The sequence below is a fragment of the Dreissena polymorpha genome, unplaced genomic scaffold (genome assembly GCF_020536995.1).
Source record: "Dreissena polymorpha isolate Duluth1 unplaced genomic scaffold, UMN_Dpol_1.0 chrUn003, whole genome shotgun sequence".
Classification (NCBI taxonomy): domain Eukaryota; kingdom Metazoa; phylum Mollusca; class Bivalvia; order Myida; family Dreissenidae; genus Dreissena; species Dreissena polymorpha.
The window spans coordinates 178,883-195,097 of record NW_026273317.1 but is presented as its reverse complement, the minus strand read 5'-3'; the positions used below and the strand labels follow the sequence as shown (position 1 = coordinate 195,097).

General features: G+C 33.0%; 1 protein-coding gene across 1 annotated transcript; it reads left to right on the top strand.

Annotated features, from left to right (window-relative positions):
* The first annotated feature begins 1,118 nt into the window (after positions 1-1,118).
* LOC127863227 (uncharacterized) lies at positions 1,119-9,763 on the top strand. The gene is made up of 7 exons (XM_052402609.1): positions 1,119-1,250; positions 2,998-3,094; positions 4,671-4,786; positions 5,689-5,724; positions 6,142-6,321; positions 6,552-6,719; positions 8,595-9,763. The coding sequence occupies exons 1-7, from the start codon at positions 1,235-1,237 to the stop codon at positions 8,897-8,899; spliced, it is 918 nt and encodes a 305-aa protein (XP_052258569.1). The 5' UTR covers positions 1,119-1,234; the 3' UTR covers positions 8,900-9,763.
* Positions 9,764-16,215: the final 6,452 nt, after the last annotated feature.

Genomic DNA, 16,215 nt, shown 5'->3' with positions numbered 1-16,215 from the left:
AATATATTCATATAACAGTTTTTTTTCTTAAAAACTTTAAATAGGGATGCCCCGTCAATCTCTTGGTTTGTAGAGTAATGGTAAATTAGGAAGAAGTACCTTTGCTATATTTTAAAATGACATAGTATCTAAAAATAAATCCCGATTGCATACGGAGTATGCATGATGGTAAGTTAAACGAGTTCGCGCAATTAAGGCCAGTACATGTTGTCATTTACATAATTACCTTAAAAATTCAATTTCAATCTTTATTGAAATTTGAAATAAATAATAAACGGAAAGTGTTAACGTATACTTCTTTAAACTGGCCCGTTTTAAACCTAAAGCTAACTCAATGCAAAGCTAACAAAAGTGAAAAAATATGTAGATAAATACGATATCAAAAACATTTCCAATACATTTCCTGGGTCATACTCTCCGAGGTGTGTGCAGAATTCACATAACGTTTCTTTGGTTTTTACAAACAATTTTAAAGAGATGTTTAACCATTGAGTGTATGCAATATTTTGGTCTAATTAGCATGTTTGATAGATTGTCTTGACATAACATTCAAACATGTTGCTTTAAGAAATGTAGCTTGCTGTTTTATGTATGGATTACATCGTATTCATATTTAAAATTGCTGCTAAAATGTAAATTATCATGTTTTGTCAATAACATTAATTTTATGTTATGCCAAATGATGAAAAAGTACAAATTTATAGCCTTTTCCATTTGTATGTTGATATTTTGTGATATATTATATTGTAACTCGAGTTTAAAAAAATTACAAGCGTTCTTTAACCAAACTTTCTCTCTTAAAAGTTCTGTTGGAGTTTCATTATTCTTTAAATTAAAACACGACCATAATTGCACTTCAATTCATGACTAATAAATCGCATAATTTTTGTTACCGACAATAAATGCAATGAATAACACTTTAAATCGCATACAGATCACTAAATTGATTTATTAGGACAAGAATGGCGACAGCTGTAATATAAATATGGGTTATTTATATCGACTTTGTCATAATTCTAACTAATCGTGGCTTAGCCCGCCCACCCTTGATAACAATCTTTGTAAGGATCCCTGGTATAGCGATTGCAGTGTCACGCTATATGCTACTCGCTTAAATAATTGAAATCACAAATAATGTAATATTTCCGGTAGTGTATGCTGATTACAAACGCATGTAAACAAACAAGCAAATAATAGTTGCGATAAACACCACTACGAGGCTATACTAGTAAGAATGATTGCGAAGAGTGGTATGTAATATATTAAATAATGTTAAAATCGTTTTACAACTGTACTTTATAATGAAATACATATGTAGATAGCGCTTTAATTGACTTAATATGTACACTGTTTTGGCAATAAATAAATCTAGATTATGGAAGTGTTTTGCTATCTGACAAGTAATTGCGATCTATAAACCGTGTTTGACACGACTGGTATTTGGAGGACTATATTTACCAGTGGTTTAATATTGGGATGATTGGATAATCGTTTTCTGATATACGATAACACCTCAGTTGTCATATAAATTTGTATTCATCGTTTTGTGTTGTACTTCTCAAATACATGCACCATGTCGTTGCTATCTCAAACACATAGTGTGTATAGGCTATACATTTTCAATATGCTGTTTAATGCCTAATAAATGTTATGTTATGTTATGAATAAAAAAACTAAAAGTGATACGAACTATCTACTTCTAGTTTCCCTTATTCAACATCAACTTTCGATTTCAAATGCCTAATTTACGCAAATAAGCTTGTTTATAGCTTTTACAAAATGATTGATTGACATTCTGTATTTTCGAAAAATGTAAACTAGTTCTATTTAAAAACCCTAATTTCAGTTTCCGGTATTCAACTTTTGTTTTCGATTTCATCATTTCCAAAATAAGCTTTCTTCCTGCGTAACGCCTCAACGGAATATTCATATATATAGTGTGTATATTTATAGTGTGTATATCGTTATGTCACCTTTTTTCGCGGTGTACTTTCGATTTCGCATTGCGAAATTTATTACCGAATATACTGAAAATATGAAAACTAAACAACTTGTTTCAAGTAATGTAATATACCAGTCGTTATACTTTATTCAATATAAACTAATAATTGTAAAAAAACACGGTATTTTAGAACTTTTCTTTTTTCGACAATCTGGTTGACGGTTCCACAGGCAGCAGTATCATAAATTTGCCCCGCCCCCCGGACCCTACCCCCCCCCCGGACACTACCCCCCCCCCACCCTACCCCCCCTCCCTCCCCCCCGAGTTTACCACAGGGGTTCCAGATTGTTAAATGTACATATTAAAGTTATTAGCCGAGCAGGAGATCGGTTAGTTGTGTAATCACGTTGCTTTTAATGTCTTTTAACGAATCCAGTTGCATTTTGTCGGCAACTGCATGGGAACATGTGTGTTTTCGATGAAAAAGGTCACGTCCAGTGTTCCAAAATCTTTCAGCAATAGGCACATAGTGCGTTGTATACCTTGTGTATATATAAGACCTATACGAGGGTTAATTTTTCAAACTGTGTATTTTTGTCAATATTCGTTGTTGAAGAGTCAAATCATACACAATAGGTGTACATTTAACAATCTGGAACCCCTGGGGTAAGCTCGGGGGGGGGGGGGTAGGGTCCCGGGGCGGAGGGGGGGGGGTAAATTTATGATACTGCTGCCTGTGGACGGTTCCTTTAAAATTGCAAATGTACTAAATAGCTTAAGATGTAAAATAAAGTACATGCAACAGACGTATAGTACAGCAATGATCATTTCGCATATTTCTGCAATAGCTTTCTCGCGTGAAAGACGCGCGATTATGCAAAGTGTGTATGGAATGGTAAATATATATTTCGTTATTGTGTCCATCTTTGCGCCTCTGATTAATCGTTCTGACGTGTTGAAGTGTTAGGGTAAAGGTCAATCGTAAAAAGCTTACTTGATTTATGTATTAATACACTTTCAAAAAGCGTTTTTAAGATATGTGTTCATTTTGTCAGGAACCATATTCTGTTCAATGGTCGCCTTATCGATGTCCATTTTGGAAGCATCGGAACACACGGATCCGTTCTCGTGCTTTGCTGACATTTGCAATGTGTGAGTAAAATGTAATTATGAATGTTGAGTAATTTGCCATGTTATTATTATGCCTCCCCACCCCCTTTAAAAACGGTTGGAGTCTAACTGCCTGTCTCTGTTCGTCTCTATTTTGTCCGCTGTTTATTAAGAATTATCCCCCACAATTACTTGTCCATAAATTGATGGAATCGAATATAGCTCTGCTCATATGGAGATCGTCATTATACGATAAATCGAGTGTAATACCTGCCTCTCTATCTCAAAGACCAAGATCACGTTTAGAAACAGCTTAAATATTTATCTAAAAGCTTCGCAATATATAAATGAATTTTGCACTTATTTTGCACGAATGCAAATCATCATCAACAATCATGTCGCGTGAAAAATACGTCTCCCATTTGTTGCGTCACTTTAAGATCTTATAACAGGGATTTGCACTGCAGAACAACTAATACTCTTGTCCATCTAGTGGTTTTTGTTTAAGACTATTGCCTTTTTTATGTTCTTACTTATTTTTGTCAGAACATATATTGAATACCAAAGGGGGTATACATTTAAAACGAATATTGCAATCTCATTCAAGGGAGCAACACTGCATAAAACTATAACTATTGCTTCGATATTTAATAGCAAATTCTATTTTTTCAATTAAATTCATAGTATGTAGCATATCTTGAAATATCAGTATTGGATTAAATAGGTTGCTAGTTCATGTTGCGTGGATTAGCCGTACACAAGTAATTTATAAATATTGTTTCGATATATTTAGAGTAGTTGTTTTAATGTTCCATTTTAATTTTGCTTAGAAAATATATTGAAAACTATGTTGGCCATTGTTGGGTATGAACATCAAACACATGTAGGTATATCTAATTAAAGGAGTGTTTTCCGCAAGGGTATTATAGTTTTGGCTTCCATATTTTGAGATTTATGTTTTTTTTCGTTAATGTAGTGTATTTTTATTTCGAATAGATGCAAACTATGCGAGGCATTGGTTTGAAACTTACGACTGAGGTTCACACGAACCAGAACTCTTGCTTTCATAATGTCACAGTAAAGCCTTTCTGAATAACAATGATGAATATTTGTCCATGGCATACATCGTCTACATTTGTATCAAGGCGGGACTTTAGAATGATACGCATTGTTAGGGAAAATATAACCCCCTCTGAAATGCGGATTTTTGCATTCACGTCAGAGACATTTCCAGTTAATGTACCGCCCCACCCCTACCTAACGATAATTCACATTGTGGCAATATGGTTTATTATGTTACACGCCTTGCTATTTTTGATGTTATATTGGATTACAATTACATATTTGGATGTTTCTCTGACTGATACGTATGCATATATGACACAACTTGAATTAAAATGTGAAGGCGTTGTTACAATTTATACATACGTAAACTAAACATACAGAAATTAAGTAACATCGACGAACAAATATTCCAGTAATTATAGGTTATTGGGTATTCCAATGAACACAAAAAACGCATACAAATTAAATAAATGTACATGGACAATCCATTTGACCGTTCGTCTCTATCTGTCTTATGTGTCCGTTTATATTTCTTTATTTCTGTATTTATTAGTAACGCCGAGGCGCAGTTTTGTGACGTTGTCGCCAGGAAATGTCGTCAGTGTAGCGATGTCAGAGACGACTGTTTTACTCGACTTCAGACAATAAACTGCACACAGTTCTGTTATGGTAATAGTATTTTTCATACCGTCGCATTGATATCTGCCTGATATAGCGTTGCCTGATATATTTATTTATATCATGGTCAACAGGAAGTTCTTATATCAGTCATGTGTGGAGGATGGTCATATTACTCGGAATCAACTATAAAGTAACAATTGTTAGTAAAATCGAATCAGATTCAACAAAACAAACAATTTGATACCAAGATGTTAAATATTTTAAACACAGAATGCAACACAAACAGCAAAAACATGTTTTACAAATGTTAAGCGCAAGAGCTCATGACGTCATTATTAACACGTCAAACGACAAAAATCATATTCTTTTCCGCTAAAAATGCAGCTTTATAGCGATTTTTTTTTCATTATTTCTTTTAAATCGGGGACGTAGGGGTATGATAAACAGAAACACAGGTTACTGCCTGATCTTTTTGTAATATATCAGGCTCGGCACGAATAAAATAACGACTCGGCAAGCCTCGCCGTTATATTATTCTAAGCCTTGCCTAATATTTCACAAAAAGTTATTCTCTATATCTCTAAACATGATGAATGAAGATTCGGAGGGGGCGAAATAGAATATGACTATTTTTACGCGTCCGGCTGTTTTGTCCAGTCATACAGCCGTGCTATCAGAGCAACACCGTGTAAAACTTTATATTAAACTATTAAGCATTATGGTAACGCCTAGGAAAAAACATAGATTTTCGTTATCGGTTTCAGTCTCGATAAGTCAATACACTGTTTTGAAATAAATACGACAATAATATTTTAATTTATATTATATCTAAAACGAAGCTAGTTATTAATTGAATGAACAGAACAGTGTATGCAAATGTTTACTGAACGGATTGAATAATATTACTTATGTCTTCCCAGCAATTCAGGGCTCTTACTTTTCAATTTCAGATGCTAGATTTAACTCTGACAGAGAGAAGATTCGTGGTAATATTTTATATTATTTATTATACATAGAATTATTATTTGGTACCCAATTTGCCGTACAATTAATATAATCATGCATATCATTCAGATATTTTTACTTCTGTTCTCAATGAAAAAATTGTATAACAGTATTTTTTGTATTTTAACGGGATTACATATTGAAATAAACACTTTTAAAAAAACTAGCAGAATGTTACGGTGAAAGTTATGAAATGCAATACAAGCAATGTGTATCAAAATAAGTACACGTGTATGTTGAAAAAGAACATAATTATCTTGATATCAGAAGTAAATAAACATCAGTATATTATTTATTGATTTCCTTTTCATTCATGAGTTATCAATCTCATATGTTTTCATTCATGTGTTTTCAATTTATATCCATTAATTTTGTACAAACAACGCATTGACATTCAGTTGCGGGATGTGATGTTCCATCGACACCAAAAAACGGTCACTATAAAGTCAACTCAACACGGGTAGCCTACAATGCCAATATGGATGTCACTTGCGACATTGGATATGCCCTTGTTCAAACTGAGGCTTTGAAATGCAGCAATTATTCAATGTGGAGTGGGTCAATACCTAAATGCGAAGGTAGAGCGGTTATCATTCCGTCAGTTTCTATGCAATTACGAGTAATTATTTTTTGTACAAGTGTGTTCCTTGCTTAAATGACTTGTTAATTCAGGCTTCTACATGTGTTACTGATATATAATATGTTATATTTCACTTTGTGTTTTCTAACAAACATTTAAATCTCATACTTAAATTAATTGATGCTTAAATGCTATTCATAATGTTTGTTTTTTTTCACAATGTTTCAGGTTCATTGAACACCTTCTTAACACTGACTTTAGTGATGGGTGTATTTTTAACTGTGTCTGTGTCTGGGAACATATTCATGTTTATAAAGATCAAACGATGTAAAGGAAAAACTCAAAACAACCACGGTGTAAACAAAAATGTTGAAGGAAACCCGTCAATAGAAACAAGTAAGTCGGTGAAGTATACGATAATACATTTTGTTTAAGTACACGAATGAAAAGTCAACATGCGGTCTTATGGTAGGGTACCCGTTAAAAACTGCCGCTTTTTTATGACGGTTGATGTCGGCATTTATTAAAGAATGTATTCGATTGTATACGGCTACATTCGGCACAGTTTGGGTACTTTATTGTTTTGTACAATTGTCGTTCTTTATTTAATATTATAATTTTTTAAAGATTGTTTAAGTAAGAAAAAATAAGAAAACCGAAAGTTATAATAAATAACATTTGAACTTCGTAACGTTCTATAGTAAAAACCAGTACCACATAATACTGCTAATAAGCGTATGAATGTGTACTTACGCAAAAAAGAATCGCATTTTCATTTCCGTGTACGATTGTTTACATTGTGATGGTTTATGGAGTATTGAGGATTCTTCATAGAGTAAACGGTAATGTATGTCGACTACGGCAGTAAATACATTCGAACGTGTCGCTTATGTTTAGGAATGTACTTTTATGTCAACAGATACTAATCATGAAATACCTAAGAAACGATTACAAGTAGAGTCTTTTTTACTTTCTTGCATTTCCATTGAGCGAATATTTGATGTTAATTGTTCCGACAATATATTAGTAATATGTTCCTAAATTATATTTAATTAAAAACAGTTAGGACAACCAACCTTTGTGTAATTGGTATTTTATTCTTATCAAAATAAACATTGACGTTGCGATGAGCTTTTCTAATATACCGGAATGAACGTTAAAATTCTGCATGTAATAGACGTTTGGTATTGTTCTTTTATTGTTATATTTTTTATAATTAATGTTTCAACTGCACTGAAACAAAAGTACACTTATGTGATATCGACTTACAATTTTAATAATTGAAAACCTAACTGCACTGTTTAAGTTTCATATAAATTCCACAAGGGAAATTTTGGAATACTTTTGTCAAAACTTTGTAAGATAAATGAACTGCAAATATTTAAATACCTCAATGCTATTTAAACAGTTATTTGCAAAAATGTAAGGGCACGTTGTTATTCCTTTTTATAGGTAATAATATGAAGCATCTAAAAATAAGTATTTTAATTGCTCTTGAGTATTTTTGCTTACCCAGTCTAAAATATATTAAGTTTTAAAACACCAACTTACGAAGATCTAAATTTGCAATATTGAGATATTGCCATTACATTTAATAACCCAGGGGTCTAATAGTTAATTACCAAAAAGCAAGCCTGTAAAAGGATTACTCAAAATTTAATAACTTTATTTGACGATAAACGTTCATTACATATATTTCAATAATTTAAATGTTTCAGACATTGTAAATTAAAACATAATTTAGGTGTTCTGTGGATATTTACCTTATGCTATGTTATGCTAAATATCATTGACTTTAAATGCACCATCATTATATTCATATTCTAATTGATGTCGGGTACACTGTAGCACCTTTTTAGACGCGACTACAAGATAAATCATACCTAGTAATCAACTGTCTAAGTTATACTGATCAATACAATCAAGGTGTATAACGGTGCTAGGTAGATTACTTTAGACAGTATCCTTTGTTAACCGGTCTTAAACAATGCGCTGTTGTTGTACGTATGAATCATTCAATGAGAGCGCTTTTGTTGCTCATTAGAACGTCAAAATGTGGTTTACAGACCGATATGATTCAGTTATACCAAATTATTTTAATTTTAACATGATTTACAATTAATTCGTAATGGCATACCGGGAAACTGTCTTGTTTTATGCGCTAAGGTTTGACACTTCCTTTTGCGTTGTTACATGGAATGATTAACGGTAAAATGATCAGTTTGCTTTGTATCTTACTTCATACTGTACAAATCGCTTATGAAATTTTAGATTCTTCGACAGAAATACTCAGTCCACTAGAGAACGGGAACACAGAACGTAAAATACCAGATCAGTTAAATGAACACGACGATAGCATCAACGATGTCTGTGAGTCCCTGATACCAGTCCATAACTCGAGTTCGCGATTGGAATCGAACTCTCCTTACCAATCTAAAAAGAACACACAAGCTCGATCGGACAGTCCGATTGTGACTCAACCTGAGCTAGGAGACACGGGGGAAGATGTTAAGATTGCTTACAATCATGGGGCATTTCACCCTTTGGACATTGAGTTGAATAAGCGGTTGTATTGAGTTGGCTGACATTGACACAAAACATGTATTTATCTGAAAGTAGCTGACGATGATCGTGAGGTACCTTTATAGTTTGAAACTGTATTTCAAATATGCATTTACATCACGCTAATGCAGTTTAACTAACGTATTTTCTCAAAATGAACTACTAAACAATACAAATATAAACTATTGACATAAGTTGCTTTCACGAGTTAATGCTTTAATTGCGTTCCAAAGGACATAACAGCTTTTGTTTAGTTGATTTCTAAATAAAGTAGCAAGCGACTAAAAACATAAAATATAAGCTATTAGTTATTAAAATTAGTTTGATACGTTCATCAAAGTTTTGTCAGTATTCAATAACAATGCACTATTTAACATACATCTCTAAAAAAGGGAAATACTATTTAACATACATTAAGTTCTAACTGCAAATAAGACAGATGCAGTATTCTTAAATTGAGTTATATCTTTTGTGGGTTTTATTTATTACAACAGATACGTTTAATAATCTATGTACAACATAATGTTTTTTGGTGAAAAACATGCGTAATGAATAGACGATTAAATAAATCTGTTATGCCTCAAGAACTTCACTAAATCTCATATTAATACAATTTTTTCAAACCATAACTGGTCATTACAAATTAAAATGCAACACCCAATGGCAATGGTAACGGAAATATTCATTTAATAATAACTTTACACTTAATTTTGAAGTCGGATAAGGCTCTGTCATATGACTACATGTACACGCATTGATTTATGAATAAGCAATTTGATGAAAACAAAATGTGATAGCAAGTGAATAGATATCCATGCCATTATGAATTTTGCTTTATTTTAATTTTACGTTATATTTTTATTAAACGTTGTAGCATATATATGACTTATAATTTGTGCGTACATTATCAATAGCAAGTATGCTATTTTCATGGGTTCTACAAATATCTACATATTAAGTTGCACAATGGTGTAAATCATTATATTATCATAGCCTAACATGTAAACACGACAGTGCTAACTCGTACTGTCTGGTTTACATAAGAACATACACTTTATGCGAACTCATTTATTGTATATATAATCGCGATAATTAGGATCAAACAAGTGTTTCGTTGAGATTCGTATGACCTACGATTTCTATAGAATTCTACAGTATGGACGTGGTAACTATATCACATATGAAAAAAGTGTTTGTATTCTCAAACGATGTTATGCAAAATATAACCCAATATTCACATGCACGAGAATTAAGATCATTTAGTCTTCTGATATCATGCAACATAATCCATAAATATATTGAAAACAAAACAACAACCTGCTTATCTCCGACTCAGTTTCAGTCTGAGGCAATATTTCGTTAGATTTGTAACCAATATCCAGTTGCTATATTGCATTTGCAGTTAACAGCAAAGCGATTTACATAAAAAGAATAAGAGGTGTTCTCAGAAAATCTTTAATTACCGAAATGCGGTTAACGGAGAATGTAACAATTTTAAACATCATAATGGTCAATAGAGCACATTCTGTTAAAATCAAAGTTTGACTGAATGCATTTTAAGACAAAACTATATGCTGACAGTTCACTAATAACGGTATGTTGCAAAGGAGAACTTCAGATGGTTGTCAAGGGCAGGTATCACGAACGGTCTTACGTCAAAATTCTGAATCTAACGTGATCTAATATTCTTAATATTAAATATGAGATTAAGTATCAAGCTCAACTTTATGTTCATAAATATTTTGCATTGTAAGGCTAAAGTCAGAATAAATCCTGCGTGTCAGCAAGAACATTTGAGTCTTCAAATAATTGAGATTGATGTGCATCGTGGAATTAGCAACATTCGCAGTGGCCAGCTGAGTAAAAAAAATCTCTTCTGAGTTGAGAAACAAAACAGAGTTATAATAGGCCAAAAATTAATACCCCTCGACATACGACGTTTTAAGTGTTGTACTCTGATTAATAAATAAACAATATCTGAATGAACATGAATACACCTTAATAAGTATATTTAATGGATTTGTAATTACTAAGGCCTAAAAAAATAAAAGTTGTGGTTCCGGTCACCCGACCCTACCTAGGAAAATGCGCCGACCCTAAACTTGTTTTTACCGTTTTTCAGTAAGATTAATATTAAAGCGATATCGACTTAGCCGAAAATTGTGAGAGCCGATTTATGATCCTCTGTCAATGACGTCATGTATCTCTTAACCCACCTAAATCCCGCCTTAAGGCGGATCGTCAGTGTAATTGACCAATGAGAGCGCACGCTTTGAATGAGCGACAACAGTAGTAAGCAGTCATACTTGTACCTGCAGTGACGTAATTTTCACAAGTGTGTGATTTTATGGCAGTTTGTTGGCTTTGTTATCTAACACACTCATCGGTCCCTACGGTGTACAATTCCACGATGAAATCTCGGCCACTTACTTAGAAGACAGATGATGGCAACCGGGTGAAATCCTCGTGGATATTGTGCATTTCATGCATAATATGGTCAAAACATTGATTCGACACGAAATGCGCTTTAACAAATTATCGTTTAATTAATTATCACAACTGTAAATGTTTCGTTAGATTCTCAAATGAGCATTATTCAATTTGTAATCCGAAACATGCTTCCAAATTTTAATGCTAACACGACATTGACACATTCTAGTGTCAAATAAACAGTGCTTTATCCTTTGTCTCAATAAAAAGTGCGCGAAAATTATTCAGACATGTAGAACGTCGCATGGAAAGTGTGGGTGTATTTTGTGTTGTATAAAACATGAACATCACGTCAGGCGATTTACGCATGTTCAGTGGAAAAAAACCGCCCCGATTGGACGTTATTTCACCACATTTTTAAATAGTAACAAATGCCAAAATGTATGTGATACTTGAAAAATGGCGAATGTTTGTGTTTCTGGAGCACTTTTATCGTATTTACCAGAATTTGCTTTACAACTGTAATATACGGGATTATCTGGTAATGAGTAGCGACGGGAAAAGAAGTAAGTATATGCAGTAATAGATAGAAAGTATGGTTGATACGGATGTATTAAGGAATCGATCAAAACGGGATTATGCGTATCTATGCGAAACGGATAAAACAATTTTTTTAAATGTCGTTTTCAATGACGTCATTGCTGTTTTTTTTCTTGAAGAGTCATAACGCACCAACTAAATTCATTTCACTCTAATGTAATACAAATAACGTATGGCGGGTGCAGCCCATACCCTACCCCCCCCCCCCTCTAACGGCCCCGGCGAGTCTGAAAAAATACTGTAGAAAGCACTGGGTAAGTTTCATGCGATCGTGAGTGGGTGGGGTAAAACAGTGATTTTTTCAACTTTCAGTTATGTGATTTAATAACATTGATATATTCTTTGATCATTCATTTCGTTCATACACCCGTATTAAACTTAGTTTTTTGGCGTAAACAGGAATCATGGTGGTTGTTCTGTTGGTTTTTATCATAGGTTGAATCTCACCTGGCTGGAAAAAAGAGTTGTTAAAATGATAAATATACAAAGAAGATCACTACACAATAATGGGAACACTTTTCAATGGTGTACATGTGAAAACCATCAGCATAAAATGCCTTTTAAAAACAGGCATCTTGTCTGGAGAAAATAAAAAAATAAAATAAAAAAATAAAAAATCGACCTACCCTACCTAGAAATTTTGGCAATGTTACCAGAACCACAACATTATTTTTTTAGGCCTAGTTGATGATTTTAATGTTAAATGTGTTTTTAGTTTTGTAATGTCTATTGAACAACGAATGCATACACATACTACAATTTTATGAACTGTATAAATTAATAGTATAATAACTATTTCCGTTTTATTAAACAAGCAAGTGCAATACATAAATACTTATTAATTGTTATGATCTTCACGATAGTTTAACTGCCCTTGAACAAAAATGAATATCCAAAATATTTAACCGAGATGTCTGAGTATTGTTATAATTCACTCAAGAATCCTGCTAAAATAGGACCGAATCATATAGAAACCGAAACCGAAACTGTAATAAGCACGTCTATATTTAGAAATGAAACACATTATAATAGTAATAAATCGTTTTGATTACAATTCTGAAAATGCTTAACTTGATCACCTGCCGTATAATATAACCATTAAAAAAATACGAATACAGTCGGAATCCCACTTGAGTAACCGAGATTACTGGGTATTAGATTACTATATACTATATTTAGCTATGTAGTCCATCTAAAGATTGGACCGAAACAAATAGAAACCGAAAGTATGACAAATGTCTATTTTTTTACTTTTTCATGAATACGCATGCTAACAAGATGAACAAAAAAAGTGGTACATGATTTGGCAATGATAGCCAAGATGAACTAGTTTCAAATTCTTAATAATTAGGGAAAAACAGAATCTCAATGTTTGCGTACAACCGATAAACTCATAAAGTGTCATGCTCTGCAAATACAAACTGAAAAGTTTGGGTTAACTTCTAACTGCGTGGGTAAACATGAGTCAGAAATACTGTTACCTCGACATTAAAATGTTTGATTATGACTCCCGGACTGGGTAAAGATATACATTTTAAGAATAACTTGATGGTTTGATAAGAATATTTGTTTTGCATTGCACAAAATGCTCCACCAGCAATTAGTATCATTCTGATGAATGATTTATTATGTGAATTTTCATTTTTTTGTATTTTTGGTTGGACAATTTGTAAAGGATCTTACAAGGCGTAGCCCTCGCAGAAACATGACTAAGTAAAATCACTTTTGGTCAATAGTAGTAATATTATCTTTCTTAAAAATGATGTTTTATGTGATCAATAAAAACATTAACAAGAGTGAGCGAATTACTTCTTTGTGACGCACGAAGAAAGTTACAAGTAAATTGCTCCTTGTTGAAATAATTTCAGAACTTAGCGCAGTTAAGTAATCAATCCAGATCGTCGTAAATCATCTCAGGAAGAACCCGCAAATAAAGGTGAAAAATACTTTGGATGTTTATGTTTATTAATCAAAAACATTATATGTAATAAAAAGAAATGACAATAACGCACGTAATTTGATCATCCATGTATGCTATTTGTGCAAATAGAAAATGTTATTAGTTCCCACGAACATTGCAAAAAAGATAGGGTGTCAGGTCTACAAGTATGTTTTCCGTTTACTTTTTTACGATTCCGTACTTAAAAGAGAATGCAATTACATGCAGAAATATTTCCTATCTTTATTTAACATTCGGGTTCATTTATTTTTCGTTAATGTAAATTTTATATACTAATATATACATGTATATATATATATAGAGAGAGAGAGAGAGAGAAAGATATGCGTGAACAACCAGATACACAGACATACATATTCATATTGGAGACTTCGACGTGTGCGCCTAGCTACGATGCAGAATGAAGCAGACATACTGTGAAATCCCCATCCCCAATAAAAAAGGATGGTTCATTCAAAGTTATATACCCCACACTTTCACCGCAACTCATCTTCCAATGTCGGAACAGTTTTACATACACAGAAGGGACAGTTACATGAACATTTATTTACAAACATGAAACCATAGTTGTATTTGGGCAGGATCCGATCAGGATTCATAACTACCCTAACACTATGTTAGAGACACAGCGGAAATACGTTGAATCTAGAAGATTGAGTGAAATTATGAGTATTTTTGTGTTTCAAGGGAGATAATTATATTTCACAACAACGTAATTTTTCCGTTTTCCGGGATCTATTAATAGATACTCGTTCACAGTCGATTATTATATATATGGAGAAAGATATGCGTGAACAACCAGATACACAGACATACAAACAGACATACATATTCCTATTGGAGACTTCGACGTGTGCGCCTAGCTACGATGCAGAATGAAGCAGACATACTGTGAAATACCTATCCCCAATAAAAAAGGATGGTTCATTCAAAGTTATATACCCCACACTTTCACCGCAACACATCTTCCAATGTTGGAACAGTTTTACATACACAGAAGGGGCAGTTACATGAACATTTATTTACAAACATGAAACCATAGTTATATTTTATTTACATATAATACAACAATTAACACACACCACTGGTGTACGCGTTACATGTACTAGCATTATCATTAATATTCTTCTTGAACAATTCAAGTGTTGGAGTGTTAAAACGTAATTCTATTTTACTAAAGCTGTTTTCGTAGATAAAAAATAATTTGTTTGAAAATCTGACCATTTTATTAGTTAATGCTTTTGTAAAAAAAGGAAATATAGTAGAAAATCAATTTGATTCGTCCAAATAATATACCTTTCTATTGCTCTCATTCGTAAAGGTTATATTACACTAAATTAATTCCGATTCCCATAGGGTCCAATTATAAAACTGACAACTTTCAAAGCATGTTTCGTGCCTTTCCGACGTATCAATTTTTCCGAACCTGGTATCATTTCAAGGATGGATCTGTCCTCTTCCAATAATTGCAATAAAAAACATACCGTATCGAAACTGCTAAGAAAAATTAAATCGCTGTCGATTGCACCCAACGTAGAAAACAATGTTTCGAAAGCCTTATTTCGACAAAAGTCCCATACAATAGAAAACACAGACCCAAAAGTTCATCTTTCAAGCTAGCTTCCAGTCCAAGGCGTCAAAGTACTCCAGACACGTACAGTTTATTAGAATTAAGCACAAACAACATGTCTCCCATTGTTAAATTGCTTTTGTTTAAGAAGAGAAAAGGAACTCTTTAGAAATAGGCACTAATTTCAAATGGATCACGGAGAAATACACAATGATTTAATGTAATGTAACCTAAAGGAAATTGTAGTATTATTAAGGGCTTAGAACATGTCTCTCGTGCAAATGTTTTTTATAATAAGCGTAGCACGCTTATATTTTATTTGGATGTGCGAGAGCGTGATGTATATAAAGAAAAAAAACTAGGAAAACAATGCACACTATAGAAAATGGTGCAATAATCCAAGACAATTTATCAAATTCCAAAATAAAATGTCTTTTTTTTAAGTTATGAGTTAAAACTTGCACATCTATTTATAACATCCAATGTTCTAAATACTTTTTTTCAATTTAATTAATTTCATGATATTCATTTTTATGCTTAACATGAAAGTTAAAGATCATTTCTAAACGTGAATTATTAGAATGATTAAGAACACCGTCCAGGATTGCAAGAACAACCAACTACTGAATGGCCGCACCGTTTGATTTGTTAGAAGAAGCTGTCCGAACATGGAGAGGCTGTACTTAATATCACACACTCCGGACCCGACGAGTAACGGACAGAAGGAAAAGAAGAATAACAACAGGAAAAGGAAAGGCATTCAGTATAAT